The sequence below is a fragment of the Panulirus ornatus genome, chromosome 38, assembly GCF_036320965.1.
Source record: "Panulirus ornatus isolate Po-2019 chromosome 38, ASM3632096v1, whole genome shotgun sequence".
NCBI lineage: Eukaryota > Metazoa > Arthropoda > Malacostraca > Decapoda > Palinuridae > Panulirus > Panulirus ornatus.
Window position 1 is genome coordinate 348,700 of NC_092261.1, and position 18,727 is coordinate 367,426.

General features: G+C 38.8%; 1 protein-coding gene across 3 annotated transcripts in view; it reads right to left on the reverse strand.

Annotated features, from left to right (window-relative positions):
* Pop2 (CCR4-NOT transcription complex subunit Pop2) overlaps nucleotides 1-18,727 on the reverse strand; it is an 89,801-nt gene extending 71,074 nt beyond the window's left edge. Inside the window, exons 1-3 of one of the 3 annotated variants that reach the window (XM_071684302.1) lie at nucleotides 18,600-18,715; nucleotides 5,102-5,291; nucleotides 2,562-2,821 (exon numbers count right to left, since the gene is read on the reverse strand). In XM_071684302.1, coding sequence (XP_071540403.1) covers nucleotides 2,562-2,801 — 240 coding nt within the window. In that variant the 5' untranslated portion in view covers nucleotides 2,802-2,821; nucleotides 5,102-5,291; nucleotides 18,600-18,715. Of the gene's footprint in view, nucleotides 1-2,561; nucleotides 2,822-5,101; nucleotides 5,292-18,316; nucleotides 18,455-18,599 lie in introns of those variants that run through there. The other 2 variants (XM_071684299.1, XM_071684300.1) reach the window with 2 other exon arrangements.

Consider the following 18,727-nt stretch of genomic DNA (forward strand, 5'->3'; position numbering starts at 1 on the left):
TCACACACCCCTGCCGCAAACCAACATTCAATGAGAACCAATCACTTTCCTCTCTTCCTACATGTACACATGCCTTACATCCTCGATAAAAACTTTTCACTGCTTCTAACAACTTGCCTCCCACACCATATATTCTTAATACCTTCCACAGATTATGTCTATCACTTCTATCATATGCCTTCTCCAGATCCATAAATGCTACATACAAATCCATTTGCTTTTCTAAGTACTTCTCACATACATTCTTCAAAGGAAGCACCTGATCCACACATCCTCTACCACTTCTGAAACCACACTGCTCCTTCCCAATCTGATGCTCTGTACATGCCTTCACCCTCTCAATCAATACCCTCCCAAATAATTTACCAGGAATACTCAACAAACTTATACCTCTGTAATTTGAGTACTCACTTTTATCCCCTTTGCCTTTGTACAATGGCACTATGCAAGCATTCCGTCAATCCTCAGGCACCTCACCATGAGTTATACATACATTAAATAACCTTACCAACCAGTCAACAATAGTCACCCCCTTTTACAATAAATTTCACTGCAATACCATCCAAACCCGCTGCCTTGCCAGCTTTCATCTTCTGCAAACCTTTCACTACCTCTTCTCTGTTTACCAAATCATTCTCCCTAACCCTCTCACTTTGCACATCACCTCAACCAAAACATCCTATATCTGCCACTCTATCATCAAACACATTCAACAAACCTTCAAAATACTCCATCTCCTTCTCACACCACCACTACTTGTTATCACCTCCCAATTAGCCCCCTTCACTGATGTTCCCATTTGTTCCCTTGTCTTACGCACTTTATTTACCTCCTTCCAAAACATCTTTTTATTCTCCCTAAAATTTCATGATACTCTCTCACTCCAACTCTCATTTGCCCTCTTTTTATAATATCATTTATATCTTTTTTTATACTGTGTCGCTGTCTCCCACGGCAGCGAGGTAGCGTAAGCAAACAGACGAAAGAATGACCCAACCAACCCACATATACATACCTATACAATTCAATGTATGCATACATATACATACACAGACATATACATATATACACATGTACATATTCATACATGCTGCCTTCATCCATTCCCGTTGCCACCCTGCCACACATGAAATGGCACTCCACTCTCCCCGCATGAGCGTGAGGTAGCGCTAGGAAAAGACAACTGTACTGTACCATAATTCTATTCCTGCTAATTTAAAGAATCATTTAAGTATGGCTATGTTAAGCTGGGTTTCTTGAGTTGGGATTGTGCTTCTTCGGTAAAACAACATGCATGTAAGATAATACACACAATAAAAACCGAAAATACTTAAACTAGCTCAATTTAACACTTTAAAGTGATTGCTGCCAGTGGAACACAGTTCTACTGCTGTATCTGTTGATTGATCTACATAGCAACTGCAATAGGTTACACTTTCAAGACAAAAATCACCTCTGGTAAGGCTGTATAATTGGGAGTACTGTCTCATCAAAGAACTTCTCACTCCAAAGGAGTCTACATCTTCCGGCTACTGAAAGCAACACAACCTTGAGATGCAGGAGCCTTTAGAAAGGTCCTGGGAAACACCAGGACTAACAAAAATTTGCTCACATACATCAAAAAAAGGTATCAATGTACTGGATACATTATTCTGAAAATAGAGATGTCCCTGTATAAATAAAACAAATAAAAATTCCCTCATGATTTTTGTTGACAAATTAAGCTAATTTCAATGCTTTCTCAAATTATTTAGCAACCTAAATCTGTGAACACTTATGCTAAGATTAAACACATATTGGCCACAGGTACAAGGACTGTCTTAGGCTTCTGGAAAACATTTGTTTTTAGATGCTCTGTGATTCAATCTGAGCTTATTTCCAGGTTTCATTGAGAGTCTACTTAAAGTGTCTGACTGGACTGGACTCAAGCATCTTTCAGTTTCTTGATACCCATCCCCATAGTCTTTTTTCAATTTTTGCATGAATCCCAGGAACTAATAAAATCAAGAAAAAAGTAGATATCTGTTGATCCTTGAAAAAGTTCATTCTATTTATTATTTATTTAATTTGCTTTGTCGCTGTCTCCCGCGTTTGCAAGGTAGCGCAAGGAAACAGACGAAAGAAATGGCCAACCCCCCCCCCCCAATATCTGATAGATATCTGTTTAACCTTAAAAAAGGTTACACCTGATAGATATCCATATGACCTCCTGAAAATCAAACACAAAAGTGAAGACTAAAAGCCACTGTATTCAACAGATCTAAATAATGCCAGTGAGCAAATGTAACGAATGTATGTGAGCAGTGGTTCGACCCCACCTTACATCTGTACTGTTACAGCACATACTTTGATGGAATACCATGTGGTTGATTAGTACTGTAGATGAGCATCTGCTGGCCTTGTGTGTTTTATGATGGAAAAGGGGGTGAATCCTCAATGATATATTTCATTTTCTGTAGTAACACAGTTTTGACCATTATGAGCAACTGATGCACATAGGGCTCTGTACATGGGTGCAACAGTGAACTTGCATTTTATGGAAAACAAAAGCAAGTACTTACCATAGCAACATAGGGATACTGATGCACAATGCGACGAATATGATTAAACTCCTCCTCCATATTGTGTGCCCATACTTCTCGAATACCACACTCTTCATTGGACATTGGCCGCTGACCTCCACTGCTCCTCCCTCCCCCACGATTACTAGCACTCTCACTGCTTTCCCTATCCCCAGTCCCACTACTTCCACCACCCAGCACAAATGGCCCTGTTATACTCGGCATCACACTCTGAACCATTCAAATGTGGTCACGATACCCTGTAAGAAGCAAAATAATCAGTTATTAGAAATACTACACCTTGTCATATATCAAAATAAAAATTGACCTCAAAATAATTGGCATTTTTCTCAAGTAAATTAAAAAAGCAGTAATCCTCTAATCATCTATTTTGTAAAAATAACAGAACAACGCATCAAGACAATGGGTATACAAAATGACTTTTTGAAAATTGTAAAACCTTTTATCTCATTAGCAATAGCCTGCAAGTATGAGTGATTCTTTTGGACATTTTCAAGGAAAACAAGATTAGGATCTTCCAAACCTCAGCATTCCTGTGAGAAAGTTCTGTCCTTCCCCATCTTTTGCTACCTCACCTACAGTAGTTGCAGCTCACTCATTTCAGTCCCACTTTTGGCCAATAAGAGACCACCATAATAATGTTATCAACCCACTCATCTTGGCCACCCAATATTTCATAATGTGCAGATCATAAATATTAGCCCAAAAGAGGTCAAAGTTTTTTTCCTTCTTTTTTTTGGGGGGAGAGAGACAAAATTTTCTTCAATTTCTAGAACCTATACTTCTCTCCTCTGCAGTTTGTCCCATGAGCATGATAGCATACCCTCATAAAGTAAGAGGGTTTAGAGGACAACTTTCTGATAAAAAGACTAAACCCAAAGGCAAAAATGAATTCCTTCAATGGAGACTCTGATGCACACTAGAATCTGTCTCTCCTTAATTAGGAATCTCTGCAGCCATGTAGATTAGATCCAAAATGTCTAATCTAAGGTAAGATATGATTATGGAGGAAGATGAAAACCAAAGACCACATTCTTCTTTTATTTCCTACACTGAAAGGTTTCTGAAGAAGTTCTAGGTATAAACTACCATTCTCACATTATGTGTTCTTGTAAAAATCCCATGATGAGTCAATACAACAAATCTCTTCATCTATGTGGAGATAATCCTCCCTGGAAGGGGTTTCAGGATTCTAGCATGCACAAATAACAGGTTGCCTCAATAATTTTTGATGAAGTCCCTAAGGTCTCAAGGAAATTTAACTGGGCATGAGGCATGATGCTCTTCTGAATTCTTCCAAGATTTCATGACAACAGGACTATTTCTACACTAATTTGTTTCATTCTCAGCTAGAGATCTACAGCTTGGGTTTAACGTAACCTATAAGAAAGTGTCATCAAGGAAAAGATGAATCTCATGTATAAACAGAACACAGAGTCCTTTGCACACTCTCTCTCTCTGTCTCTCTGCCATGTAGAGGTAATCCTTCCTGGAAGGAGTTACAGGAATCCAGCATGCACAAATAAAAGGTCTCCTTGATAATCTCTGATGAAGTCCCTAAGGTTTCTAGGAGATTTAACTGGCCATAAGCCATGATGCTCTTATGAATTCTTCCATGATTTGATGATGGTAGGGCTATTTCTACACTTATCAGTTTCATTCTTAGCTAAAGATCTACAGTTTGGATTTAATGTAACCCAAAAAGAAAGTGACGTCAAGGAAAAGATGATTCTTGTGTGGAAACATAATGCTGCATGCATTGCACTCCTGAGAAGGAGTTTCAGGATTCCAGGGTGCATAAATAAAAGATTGCATCGACAATCTAATGAAGTCCCAAAGTTTTCTAGGAGATTAAATGGGCATAATGCATGATACTCTCCCGAGTTCTTCCAAGATCTGATGACAACAGGACTAATTCTACTCTTAATAGTTTCATTCTTAGTTAAAGACCTAAGGTTTGGGTTTAAAGTAACCTATAAGAGACTCTCATCAATGAAGAGATGATTCTTGTATAAACATAGCACAGCATGCATTGCACTCTCTCTCACCTCCTAAGGTCCAAGGTTTCTAGGAAGAGTTTTTATATGGGAGAACTGAAAAGCTAAAGTGCCAGAAAAATTATTGGACTGCAAAATGCCTAGGATTTTTAAATGCTCCTATATGGGCTGTGGTGAAGAAGCCCCCTCAGAAAGGAAGATCAGAGATATTTATCTCAAACAGTATCTGTACGATTAATACTAAAACCTGAAGATAAGGGTTCTTGAAGGGAACTCTTATATAAGGCAGCAGTGATATTATTACAGCATTATCCTTGTTGTGAAAAAGGTTGAAGAAGAACTCTAAACACATGGCTTTATTCAAACATGAGACATGAGATGCTTCATGAAAGGACTGAAAGGCTTCTCAGGCTAACTAGTTGTCATTAAGCAGAAACAGAAATGCTACATAAAAGGTCATCTGCTGGGCATTCTCCAAACCTCTGCTTGTAGAAGCAAAAGAGAAAATCCATGTGTACAAACCTGAATCCAGCTCTTTGAGATCAGGGTCCTGCAAAAATGCTGAGATGATCTAGCAGAACCTGAGATATCAACCAAGGAGTACAGCATAGATGAAGGAGTCTCTAGCACCAAGGTTGTTTTTCTACTCTGGGACCAACAGCATTACTAAATCCCAAGAACCAACTAGTCTCAGAATTTTCCCCATGTGGATCTGGAGGAAAAAGATAAATATGGTTTTACCAATTCCAGTCAAAAGATAGTGTTCAACAGTTCCCAAGTTTAAATTTGGAAATATATCAGTAGCAACACTGCTTCTGGTGGCAAAGAGATCCATCTGGGGTGCCACTCCAAAGGGAAGGACCCAAATGAGGGTCTACTTCCCTTCTACTTCTGCTGACACTTGTGTCTGACCTTGACAGGGTGTATGCCCTGATACTGCTTACTCGTTGGAGATAAGAAGTTTGGAGAGAAATGCTTTTGAATATTGTCAGGGAGAGAATCCTTTACATTCATTCCAAAAGGAGCAAAGATTTACAAGAGCCTCTGCTCATCAGGCAGCAGACAGACAAAGCATAGTCCAAATGAAATTAAATTCTGCATACTGGACCCGTAAGACTTTCATACTTCCATTCAGCCACTCCCTGAATAATGGAAGCCCTATCCTTGATTCAATGCACCCAAACAAACCACCAGAGAGGTCGCTGGAGGTCTTCAAGGAATGGATTTTTGGATTCTTTACATTTCTCCACCAAACTAAGGTTTAAGAAAGTTTAAGAAAGTGCTCTCGAAAAAATGTTTCCTGCTGGAAAGGTTTGTTAATGCAGAGGTAAACTTTTTGGCCTACAGCCTCACTATGTCACTGCAAGGGCTGCAAAACTGAACTTTTCAAGATATTGCTCTAGTTGATGTCAAGACACCAAGGTCTGGAACCATAAGGAAATTGCATCACTGTGTAGTCCTGCTCTCTGTCTCAGAGTAGAAAAAAAGTGGAAGGCTAAAAGTTCATATCTTTTCCTTGCAACATAAAGTTCAGGCTTGGAATTAAGCAGGCCTTGTCCAGTTCACTCATAAAACCCACTTTCTGAAGGGTGCTCAGAAACTGAAGCCATTATCTGACAATTCATCCTTTGAAACTGGTCACCAAAAAGTTGTCAAAGTAAGCCAGAATTATCACTTTCGAGAACATTAACTAAGAGGCAGTGCCAAAATCATATTGGTAAAAAATTATAATGTTATGCATGAGCCAAATAGCATCACCTTGATTTGCCAGGTTTGTATATCAATTTTATGTTAAACTTTCTCATTTAAGACATATTGCAATATGCCAGTACGCAAACTTAAATCCTCTAACTGCATTGTTCCACCATCACTATATTCCATAGAAAGTTATGCCATTCCACTTTGTGGCTTTCGACCTTCAAACCCACATCTAAATTCCAAGGGGATGTATGACTCAACATTTTATCCAAATATGTGACTAACAACCTAAAAACAGTGCTAGAAAAAATATCATGCATCAAAGCAACCCCTAATTCATCAAAAAAGGTGTAACTACATCATCTTAGAGGAAAAGAACATTGCTGCAAATTTAAACTCATTTCAACTATGAAAGGAAAATTTTTCTTACATTACTATTAACATATTTGAAGAAAATAAGGTTACTAATTCACTCACTTACGTAAATAGCATCCTGTGCAAGTAAATAATATTATTCTTTTATACTTGATTGCTGCTTCCCACATTAGTGCCTAGAATGGATGATGAAAGACCACATTCATTAATATCCATTCTCTATCTACCATTTTCAGTGCACGTTTTTTTTTTTTTGTTTCTTTTGTTTTTTGCCGCTGTCTCCCGCGTTTGTGAGGCAGCGCAAGGAAACAGACGAAAGAAATGGCCCAACCCACCTCCATACACATGTATATACATACGTCCACACACGCAAATATACATACCTACACAGCTTTCCATGGTTTACCCCCAGACGCTTCACATGCCCTGATTCAATCCACTGACAGCACGTCAACCCCAGTATACCACATCGATCCAATTCACTCTATTCCTTGCCCTCCTTTCACCCTCCTGCATGTTCAGGCCCCGATCACACAAAATCTTTTTCACTCCATCTTTCCACCTCCAATTTGGTCTCCCACTCCTCCTCGTTCCCTCCACCTCCGACACATATATCCTCTTGGTCAATCTTTCCTCACTCATTCTCTCCATGAGCCCAAACCATTTCAAAACACCCTCTTCTGCTCTCTCAACCACGCTCTTTTTATTTCCACACATCTCTCTTACCCTTACGTTACTTACTCGATCAAACCACCTCACACCACACATTGTCCTCAAACATCTCATTTCCAGCACATCCATCCTCCTGCGCACAACTCTATCCATAGCCCACGCCTCACAACCATACAACATTGTTGGAACCACTATTCCTTCAAACATACCCATTTTTGCTTTCCAAGATAATGTTCTCAACTTCCACACATTCTTCAAGGCTCCCAGGATTTTCGCCCCCTCCCCCACCCTATGATCCACTTCCGCTTCCATGGTTCCATCCGCTGCCAGATCCACTCCCAGATATCTAAAACACTTCACTTCCTCCAGTTTTGCTCCATTCAAACTTACCTCCCAATTGACTTGACCCTCAACCCTACTGTACCTAATAACCTTGCTCTTATTCACATTTACTCCTAACTTTCTTCTTTCACACACTTTACCAAACTCAGTCACCAGCTTCTGCAGTTTCTCACATGAATCAGCCACCAGCGCTGTATCATCAGCGAACAACAACTGACTCACTTCCCAAGCTCTCTCATCCCCAACAGACTTCATACTTGCCCCTCTTTCCAAAACTCTTGCATTTACCTCCCTAACAACCCCATCCATAAACAAATCAAACAACCATTGAGACATCACACACCCCTGCCGCAAACCTACATTCACTGAGAACCAATCACTTTCCTCTCTTCCTACACGTACACATGCCTTACATCCTCGATAAAAACTTTTCACTGCTTCTACCAACTTGCCTCCCACACCATATATTCTTAATACCTTCCACAGAGCATCTCTATCAACTCTATCATATGCCTTCTCCAGATCCATAAATGCTACATACAAATACATTTGCTTTTCTAAGTATTTCTCACATATATTTTTCAAAGCAAACACCTGATCCACACATCCTCTACCACTTCTGAAACCACACTGCTCTTCCCCAATCTGATGCTCTGTACGTGCCATCACCCTCTCAATCAATACCCTCCCATATAATTTACCAGGAATACTCAACAAACTTATACCTCTGTAATTTGAGCACTCACTCTTATCCCCTTTGCCTTTGTACAATGGCACTATGCACACATTCAGCCAATCCTCAGGAACCTCACCATGAGTCATACATACATTAAATAACCTTACCAACCAGTCAACAATACAGTCATCCCCTTTTTTAATAAATTCCACTGCAATACCATCCAAACCTGCTGCCTTGCCGGCTTTCATCTTCCGCAAAGCTTTTACTACCTCTTCTCTGTTTACCAAATCATTTTCCCTAACCCTCTCACTTTGCACACCACCTCGACCAAAACACCCTATATCTGCCACTCTATCATCAAACACATTCAACAAACCTTCAAAATATCGGTTATCTGCATCCACATATGCACAACATCCACATCAATTTTTAAATCTACATCCACATCCTTACCACATACAAAGAGGATGTGGTGGATATGCAAAAGAAGACTGAAAAACAAGAACTAGCAGCACTAAGTGCTTCTTATCACTCCATGATAAATTGTTGTGGGGAGCTGGTATGTCATATGAGTCACCACACACTTCCCACATTTGGGCCTCGGGGATGATGAAAGGCCACATTCATTCATATCCATTCTCTATCTACCATTTTCAGTGCACATGATGCATAAAGTAGAAATGTATTGGTTATCCGCATCCACATATGCACAACATCCGCATCATTTTTTAAATCCACATCCACATCCTTACCACACACAAAAAGAATGTGGCGGATATACAAAAGAAGACTAAAAAACAAAACTAGCAGCACTGAGCCCTTCTTATCAATTACCTCAAGAGTAGACAGTGTGTCAGTTGATCACACGCTTTGAAGAGAAAAAATCAAGTTCACTAAGCCTTACTGACTTTTTTATGTACAATAGTGCCAAGAAACAGTCAAGTGTGAAAGTACTTCATGGAACAACCAAATAACTTAGCACAGTGTCTTTTGTGCAAAAAAGATTATTCATAAAAGTGACATGGAACAACATCTTTGAAAAATCATTTGAAATCAATGCACAAAGAACAGTTTGAAGAGCTCGAAGCAGACAAAAGAAGTTAGAGGAGAAACTAATGATGGAAAAACTCCTTTGCAAAAAGTGAAGTCAGACATTACGCAAAGAAATATGTAAGAATATTTTCAGAGAGGAAAACTGTGGGATGCTACTAACTTTAAATCAAAGAAACTGGATACGTGTGTAGCAGACATATAAGTAATAAATGATTTACCAATCAGTCATGTTGAGAACATAGATTCATGAGACTGATGGCTCAAGCTGCTCCAAAATACGGGCTGAAGCAACAAAACATATTCCTCATTGATACGCAGTAACATGTATGAATCTGTTTTCAATGAAATAAAAGGATTGATTGATGTAGTGAAGCATGACAGCAAAATTTTCTTCACAACTGATGTTTGGTCAGATACCTCAGCAGGTGTTTCACTGCCGAGTCTAACTGCACATGATATCAATAAGGACTTTGAAAGAATGAACTTTGCGTTAGGTGTCGAACCACTACAAGAACAGCACACAGAAAAGTATACTTTTAGAAAGTTTAATTTGATGATGAAGTGGCACATTTCTAATATAAATGTGTTTTGCATGATGCTGGAGCAAATATGAAAAGAATTCCTGTCAGGTGTAAATAATTTGGATTGTGCTGTACATAAAATACAAGTTGTTAAAACTGGGATGTCATAACAGGATAAAATAATTCAAGAATGTTGCAATATCACTACTCATTTTCATCACTCAATGATGGCACACGATGAACTAAAAAGATTCAGGACAGGCTGCAAGAACCTAAGCTATGTGTTGTCCACGACACACCCACAAGGTGGAACAGCACCTTGCACATGCTAAAAAGAACATTAGAAATAAAGGAGTCACTATGTCTGTATGCTACTACCAACTCCAAAATAAAGCAACTCAACACCAGTGAATGATTAACAATGTCCAATGTAAAACAAAGAAACAACAACAAAACACACACAATTAACGCAACCAACATCCATGGAACATTGAGTGAAGCAATGACCTCTATTCTTACTTCCAGTAGTGACTACAGTGGAAGAGATACATGCAACAAGGAAGAATGCAATGGAGGATATTAAGAGGTATCACAAGGATAAGAAAGTCAATGGAACAAGTGAAGACAGTTTGCAATGCTAAAAAGGAAAGAAGAGAATCTACCCTGATTTGCAAAGGTTGCTTGCCAATATCTTTGCTGTCCCCCAAGCAGCATCCCTAATGAGCAGCTATTCAGTGTTGCTGGCATGATCTATGATGCAAAATGTAAGCAACTTTTAGAAAAAAAAAAGCAAAGAAGCATTTGTTTTTGAAGAAAAACTTGTCTATCTGAAACTTTAAATACTAGGTGATGAAAGAACAGCTGTTAACATATTAGGTGTTAAATTAACCACTTTCAAAGGGTAGAGGTTGGGAAAAGTGGTTGGTGGGATGCACGACAAGTTGGGTCCCCATCCCACATCCTGGTAACACACAACCTGAGTGGCTGAAACTCATCATAACAGTAAGAAACCACAATCACACAGTACTTTGTAAAGAACGTAGCTGCTATTTGGAAATGATTGATGTTCTATAATGAATGAAGATTTCTTAATGTATCAAAATATAAAACACATTATCCTGAAAACATCCCCATCTGCAAGGATGTCATAGTGTGACATTTGCATCCACATCCAATGCTTTTAGAAACTGATGTCCAAATCCACAACATATTACGCATGATATCCACACAAACATCTGCATCCAGACATCTCTGAATTCCGAATCATCTAAGAAAAACCAACAATCATCATTTTTTTTTTTTTTTTTACTATTCGCTATTTCCCACATTAGCGAGGTAGCGTTAAGAACAGAGGACTGAGCCTTTGAGGGAACATCCTCACTTGGCTCCCTTCTCTGTTCCTTCTTTTGGAAAATGAAAAACGAGAGGGGAGGATTTCCAGCCCCCCGCTCCCTTCCCTTTTAGTCGCCTTCTACGACACGCAGGGAATACGTGAGAAGAATTCTTTCTCCCCTATCCCCATACATACATAAATAACAAGGACCCATGCTGCCACTCAGGATATGAATTACACCCACCCACATCAATACTCATAAAAGCATACCACTTCTTTTGAGAGAGCTGAAGAGGATGTGCAGAAATGGTTTGGATATATGGAAAGAATGAGTGAGGAAAGGTCGACACTGAGGATATGAGTCAGAAGAGGAGGAAATAAGAACAGGGTGACCACACTGGAGATGAAAGGATGGAGTGAAAAAGATTATGAGCGAGTGGGGCCAGAACATGCAGGAGGGTGAAAGGTGTGCATGGGAAAGAGTGAATTGGAACAATATGGTACACAGGGGTCAATGTGCTGTCAATGGACTAAACCATGAAATGTGAGGCAACCAGGTTAAACCACGGGGGGCCTGGTTATGAATATGAAGCAGTTGTTTCAGCGCACCACACATGACAGCTAGGAAATGGATGTGAGCCTAAGCGGCCTTTCTTCATCAGTTTCCAAAGTTAACAAAGGAAAACAGTGATAAAGTATGAAAAAAAAAGATATATTGTATGGGAAATAATATTTTGTAATCTATCATCTTTTTTTCTTTTTACATGTAGGGCAACTAACTTTTCGGGAAGAATGTACAATGAAAAGGTTAAGTCTAGGTTTACTGTGTAGCTGCTTAACTGTCAGGTCTGGAGGAAGCTCTGTAAAGTAGCCACCTCGAACATGGAGTTCAGTATGTGGGTGTCCAGATATGAATGAGCCAATAGCATTCTTTTCCTGGTCAACTTCCTTTTTTTGGACCGGAAGTGTATTGATAAAAACTGATCCTGTGGGGCCTGGTTGTGGATACGGAGTTGTGATTTTGGTAAACAGATGCAGCCTTTCTTTATCTGTTCCTGGCACTCTCTCACTAACGCAAGAAAAAGCAATCAAGTATGAAAAAAAAATGTTCAAATGCAGGCTCTATGAAAACCTTGCCTACCACCTCTACATTGTATTCCTATCCCAAACTTTTCTTAACAGGTGTAGCTCAAATTTCCATCTCCATCCCAGACTTTTTACCATAAGATACACCCAATTGTTGGACATCCAAAAATTTGGGAGTTCTGTAGTCAACCCTCGACTGGGAAGGAGCTTTTATATGGGAAAACTAAATGGCTTTGAATGGGCTGACTTAAAAAGACACCTATGTCTCTGGCAGAACTAGACTTAATGCACTAAGGCTCTTCCTTATCAGGGGAGTACAAAGAAATGGCAAAGCCCTCCTTTCAAGATCAGAAGTAAATGCACTTTTCTTTGAAGAAACAGGGTTAATTAATAACACAGCCTTTATCACATTAACATTTCTGAAATCTAGCACTAGGGAACTTCTGAATGGCCTCACGGGGAAAAGGGAGTCACAGAAGGGTGAGGACTGAATGAGACAATAAGATTTTACGATCAGTTATAATTATGCAAAAAACATAATTCTATCATATCCCTGGGGATAGGGGAGAAAGAATACTTCCCACGTATTCCCTGCGTGTCGTAGAAGGCGACTAAAAGGGAAGGGAGCGGGGGCTGGAAATCCTCCCCTCTTGTTTTTTTTTAATTTTCCAAAAGAAGGAACAGAGAAGGGGGCCAGGTGAAGATATTCCCTCAAAGGCCCAGTCCTCTGTTCTTAACGCTACCTCGCTATCGCGGGAAATGGCGAATAGTATGAAAAAAAAAAAAAAAAAAAAAAAAAGTACGAGATTATAACACTGATATTCCAATGCTCCAGACACACAGGTTTTCCAGTAGCTCAGGATGCAGACTCCACCTAAATTTGCTTGATAGTGCCCTGCTTAATCCCTGGTAAGTCTTCAGAGGTCTTCTACTCCAAAGCCCGGGGGTCAGCCCAAGCTGTTGGGTTGGGTTGTTGATAGATCAAGCATTTAGAAGCTGCAGCCTGCAGGCTTTCATAACCCCAACAGTCTGGCTGGTCTGGCACAATTTGTAGGTACTTGTCCAGTGTGCTCTTAAATGTCTCTACTGTGCATCCATGGTATTTCTTGTGATAACAGGTTAAATACTGAAGAGCCTTGAGCCCTGGCTGTTTAAGGCATTCTCTCTTTTTGCACATCACACCTTTGCATTTTACAAGTAATATGTTACAAAGTCTTCTATGCCTGCTGTGACAAGAGGACGTTATTTCTAAATGTAAGCTGAGGACAATGTGATGTGAAGTGGTTCCAATGAATAGGTAATAAAATGGCAAAAGAAAGGTATTGTACTAAAAAGATTGTAGTAGAGAGAACTGAAGCAGGGGTGCTGAAATTGTCTGGACATATGGTGAGAATGAGTGAAGAGAGGCTGACAAAGAGGAGGGGAACAGAAGGAAGAGACCAAATTGTAGATGAAAAATTGTAAATGGAAGGACAGAGTGAAAAAATTTTGAGTGGATGAGTCCTGAACATGTAGAAGGGTGAAAGCCATGCACAGGATACAGTGAACTGGAATGATGTATACAGTGGATGACATGCTGTCAATGGACTGAATCAGGGATGTGAAGTAACCAGGGGAAACAACAGAAAGGTCCATGAATCCTGGTCGTGGACAGGAGGCCGTGATTTTGGTGCACTGCACATGACAGCTAGAGAATAGATGCGTGCAAATGCAGCTTTTGTTCGTCTGTTACTAGTGCTACCTTGATAACACTGGAAATTGCAGTCAAGTATGAAAAAAAAAGAAGTTGGGAACCATGCCTTCTAAGATTTTCCAGGCATACATGATGATGTACCTCCCCTGCCTGAACTCAAAGGAGAATAGCCTTAGATATTGCAGCCCTTCCCAGTAATCTAGTTCTTTTACCACAGTGATATGGTTTGTGAAAGATATCTGAAAACTTTCTAATGCCATAATTTTGCCCACCTTAAGGGTGATGTTAGAATGGAGTAAAATTCAATTTGTGAAAGAATTAGTGCCTTGAATGAAGGAAATGATGCAAGAATCTAGACTTTCTCTTCAGAGGATATTTAATGCTTATGTTCGAGGTATTTTGCATTTCTTCATGAGGACTTAGCTCCAAGAGTCTATGCCTAAGGTTCAGTGCATGGGCAAGCTGTCGACTGTCTCTAAAAATCTTAGGTTAAGATGGTGAAATCTGCTTTGTGCAGACTTGTGAAATTATTGTTTACAAAAAAGTCTGTTGGGTCTTTAATCTTTAATACATTTTTGGGCCCGATGAATATCAATTCATATTCCTTTTTTAGAATCTCACTCATCTCCTGGAAGTCATTTGTAAAAATACTTTCTACCATTTATAATGGGCCACTGGAGTTTGTGGTCCTGGATTTCCATTTTGCATATGAGTAAAAGCGTTTTGAATTATTGTTTCTTATTTCATCTTTTTTTTCTTGCTTTTCCTGTTTCATACGATATTTCTAGCTTATGTTCAGTCTAATAATTCATTTGATAGGCCTTCTTTCCTTTGCTGGGTGAGCTGTGGCTTCTTGAGGTCTCCTATCCCTGTTGTCACCTTCTAATCTAATAAACATATTTTGTACTACTGTAACATCCACTATCTTGGAAACCACACATTACAGAAATTACTGTCTGCCTCTAAGAAACTGAAAGTCCTATGTATATCACAATTTCTTTTCTTCAGCACTCCTGTTTTCACATCTTGGATGGTTCTAGCCCTGTATCCTCACTTAACAGAGCTGCCTCAAAAGTGGTCTGATTTATCAACTATCTACCTATCTCTGATGCCCATTCCCTTCAGGATACCCTCAAGGGGTGGTCATGGCAAAAGTTTACATAACTGATGAATTCCAGTGCTGCTTCATAGCCTTTTAATGTCTCACCCTTAACAGGCTACTGGCAGAGGGCAATTCTAGTGTAGTGTTGCCACTGGCTTCTACTTAATGTTCCTGCTAACTACTACGACCTAATTTTCTGACCTCTACTTCTACCTTATGCTCACATATATTATGTTTCTACCTACTACTTCTGCCTTATGTTCCCACCTACTTCTACCTAATGTTCCTACTTACCCCTTTTATCAATTGGTATTACCATTTCGCCAAAAGCAAGGGCAAGCACAGCACTCACCATAGGAAAATCTAGTTACGAAGAATGAGTTGTGTGAGTTAAGTGTTTTGAGGGTTATGTGCGAAAAGGGGAGAGTGTCTGCAGTCCATGTGTGGGTAAGGCAAAAAGAAAAGACAGCTACCTCAGGCAGAGGAGTACAACTTGACAATCACTGAAGTGTTGGCTCACTAAGCAGCTGTCTCTAGCCCTCCTTCTACCCGGGTGGTTAGTACCGGTAATATATTGCCCTGGTCAGTGGCTGCCTACCAACTACTACCTACCCAACTTATCAACTCTCCCATGTAAACTTTAAAACATGACCCACCTGCCTTACGACCAATGTTGGTTCACTTTCCTTCTTCAAAAGGTATCACTATGATTTTTGTTCCTGAGAGCTGGCTGCTTGTGTGCCACCCCATACTTGATATTGCTGTTGCCACAGTCTCTTTTCCGAGGAAATAGTTGAAAGTCATCTGGTTCCGGTGGTATGTTTTCTTTGAGTTGCTTTATTGCTTTAAGTAATTCTACTTACTTCAGCATCTAAATTTGCATGTTCATCAAACTGATAAATTCCTTACCAACATTTTTCAATTCACTGTGCAGAATGCTGATTTATTAGGATCATGTATATTCTCTGAAGTTATTTTCATACTGTTCACCAACTTTAAAAGGCACTATCATTTTTTGCTCTCTGACTTGTTTATATATGATAATATGGAACTTCTGAATTATGTTCTATGATATTACTTACTACACTTTTATAAACAATCTCTGTTCCAGGTGATTCCATTCTCACTTTGAGCATTTTTTTCAAGCCCACCTATTCTCTCCAGATCTCCTCTTTTCCCTATCCTCCAACTGTATTTTTTCTTTCCCATTTAAATATAAAGTACTCAAATAATCTTATTAAATTTTTTGGTTCAAAATGAAAGTTCAGATAAATCAGCAGAAATCATTTGCTGTATTAATTTACCTATAATAGATAAATGTCAAAATATTCTACTGCCACTTTTCACATGATTGTTAATATACAGTGCATATGTTAATAATGCATTACAATACACTTTTGTCGTAATCATGTATGACAAACTGATCAATGAAAAATGTACTAAATAATAAATGCAAGAATGTTAACATCAAAATGCATGTTAATCACTTTGTAAAGTGAACATAACTACATTAGTTTCAGTAGTTCTACAGAAAAATAAATTTATCAAAAACCTATGATCAAGCATATCAAAACCACTAATCATATTATGTAATTACTCACATTTTCAAGAGATCTACCTTGAAAGATCAATTTTCAAGTGGGAGTGGGAGTGATAATTGAAGATAATGGTAGTCACTAGTCATCAGACTGAGGAGGATCAATGTGGCTTCAGGAGTAGAACAGGTATACAACAAGTTCTTGTAATATTTGAGAACAAATTTTGGAGAATGATAGCAAACTTTATGTGGCGTTTATGAAAAAAATTGTATGATAATGATGACTTAGGCTATGAAGTTACCTGTTTACATTCTCTTCTTACTTCAGCAATCACGTTCTACTATATTGAGGAATTTTGCATGAAATACCAAACATTATATATTATATATATATATATATATATATATATATATATATATATATATTTTCCCTGGGGATAGGGGAGAAAGAATACTTCCCACGTATTCCCTGCGTGTCGTAGAAGGCGACTAAAAGGGGAGGGAGCAGGGGGCTGGAAATCCTCCCCTCTCATTATTTTTTTTTTTAATTTTCCAAAAGAAGGAACAGAAAAGGGGGCCAGGTGAGGATATTCCCTCAAATGCACAGTTCTCTGTTCTTAACGCTACCTCACTAATGCGGGATATGGCGAATAGTTTGAAAGAAAAAAAGAAATATATATATATTTATATATATATATATATATATATATATATATATATATATATATGTATATATTTTTTTTTTTTTCATACTATCCGCCATTTCCCGCGACAGCGAGGTAGCGTTAAGAACAGAGGACTGGGCCTTTGAGGAAATATCCTCACCTGGCCCTCTTCTCTGTTCCTTCTTTTGGAAAATTAAAAAAAAAGAAAAAAAAAAAAAAAACGAGAGGGGAGGATTTCCAGCCCCCCGCTCCCTTCCCTTTTAGTCGCCTTCTACGACACGCAGGGAGTACGTGGGAAGTATTCTTTCTCCCCTATCCCCAGGGATATATGTATATATGTATATATGTATATATATATGTATATATGTATATATATATATATATATATATATATATATATATATATATATATATATATATACATACATATCAAAAGGGGGATGGTATTCCATGTGTGGCGAAGTGGCGATGGGAATGAATTGGGGCAGACAGTGTGATTGTGTGCATGGGTATATATGTATGTGTCTGTGTGTGTATATATATGTGTACATTGAGATGTATAGGTATGTATATTTGCGTGTGTGGGCGTGTGTGTGTGTGTGTACATTGTGTATGGGGGTGGGTTGTGCCATTTCTTTCGTCTGTTTTTTTTTTTTTTTTTTTTTTTTAATTTTCCAAAAGAAGGAACAGAGGGGGCCAGTTGAGGATATTCCAAAAAAGGCCCAGTCCTCTGTTCTTAGCGCTACCTCGCTAACGCGGGAAATGGCGAATAGTTTAAAAGAAAGAAAGAAAGATATATATATATATATATATATATATATATATATATATATATATATATATATATATATATATATATATTCATTTATTTCCATATATAGCAATCTATAAACTTGGGCGTTCTCTATGACTATAGCCATGAAGTATCAAATTATCAGTGACAGAAGTCAGCATAAAAATAACTAGTAATCCAGACCTTACCTGATACACTACTGCTACACCAGCCAACCTCTCACTACGTCACCTGTAATCCCTCCGATACTTTATAACTGTCATACTCTCAAACGCATATTTCTGAACCAGTAGGCACAAAGGCACTCTTAAATATAATCAAAACCAACAGGCTGTATACCCATTAATCACAATCTAAAAAATAACAGCGACCGTGTGGGCATCTTGTCTATCTCTGGTCCAGCCAAATTGATAATACTGTGAGTATTTCGGCACTAATGGACACTGTTGGGCTTCCTGACACATCACTTACTTTGGGGAGAAATTCAAGATGCCCGGAGACTATAAAAAGTGATTTGGAAATTTATAAATGGAGAGTGGTAAACATTCAAACAAATTCGAGTCGTTCCTGCGTCCACACCACAGCTGACAGTGACGTCA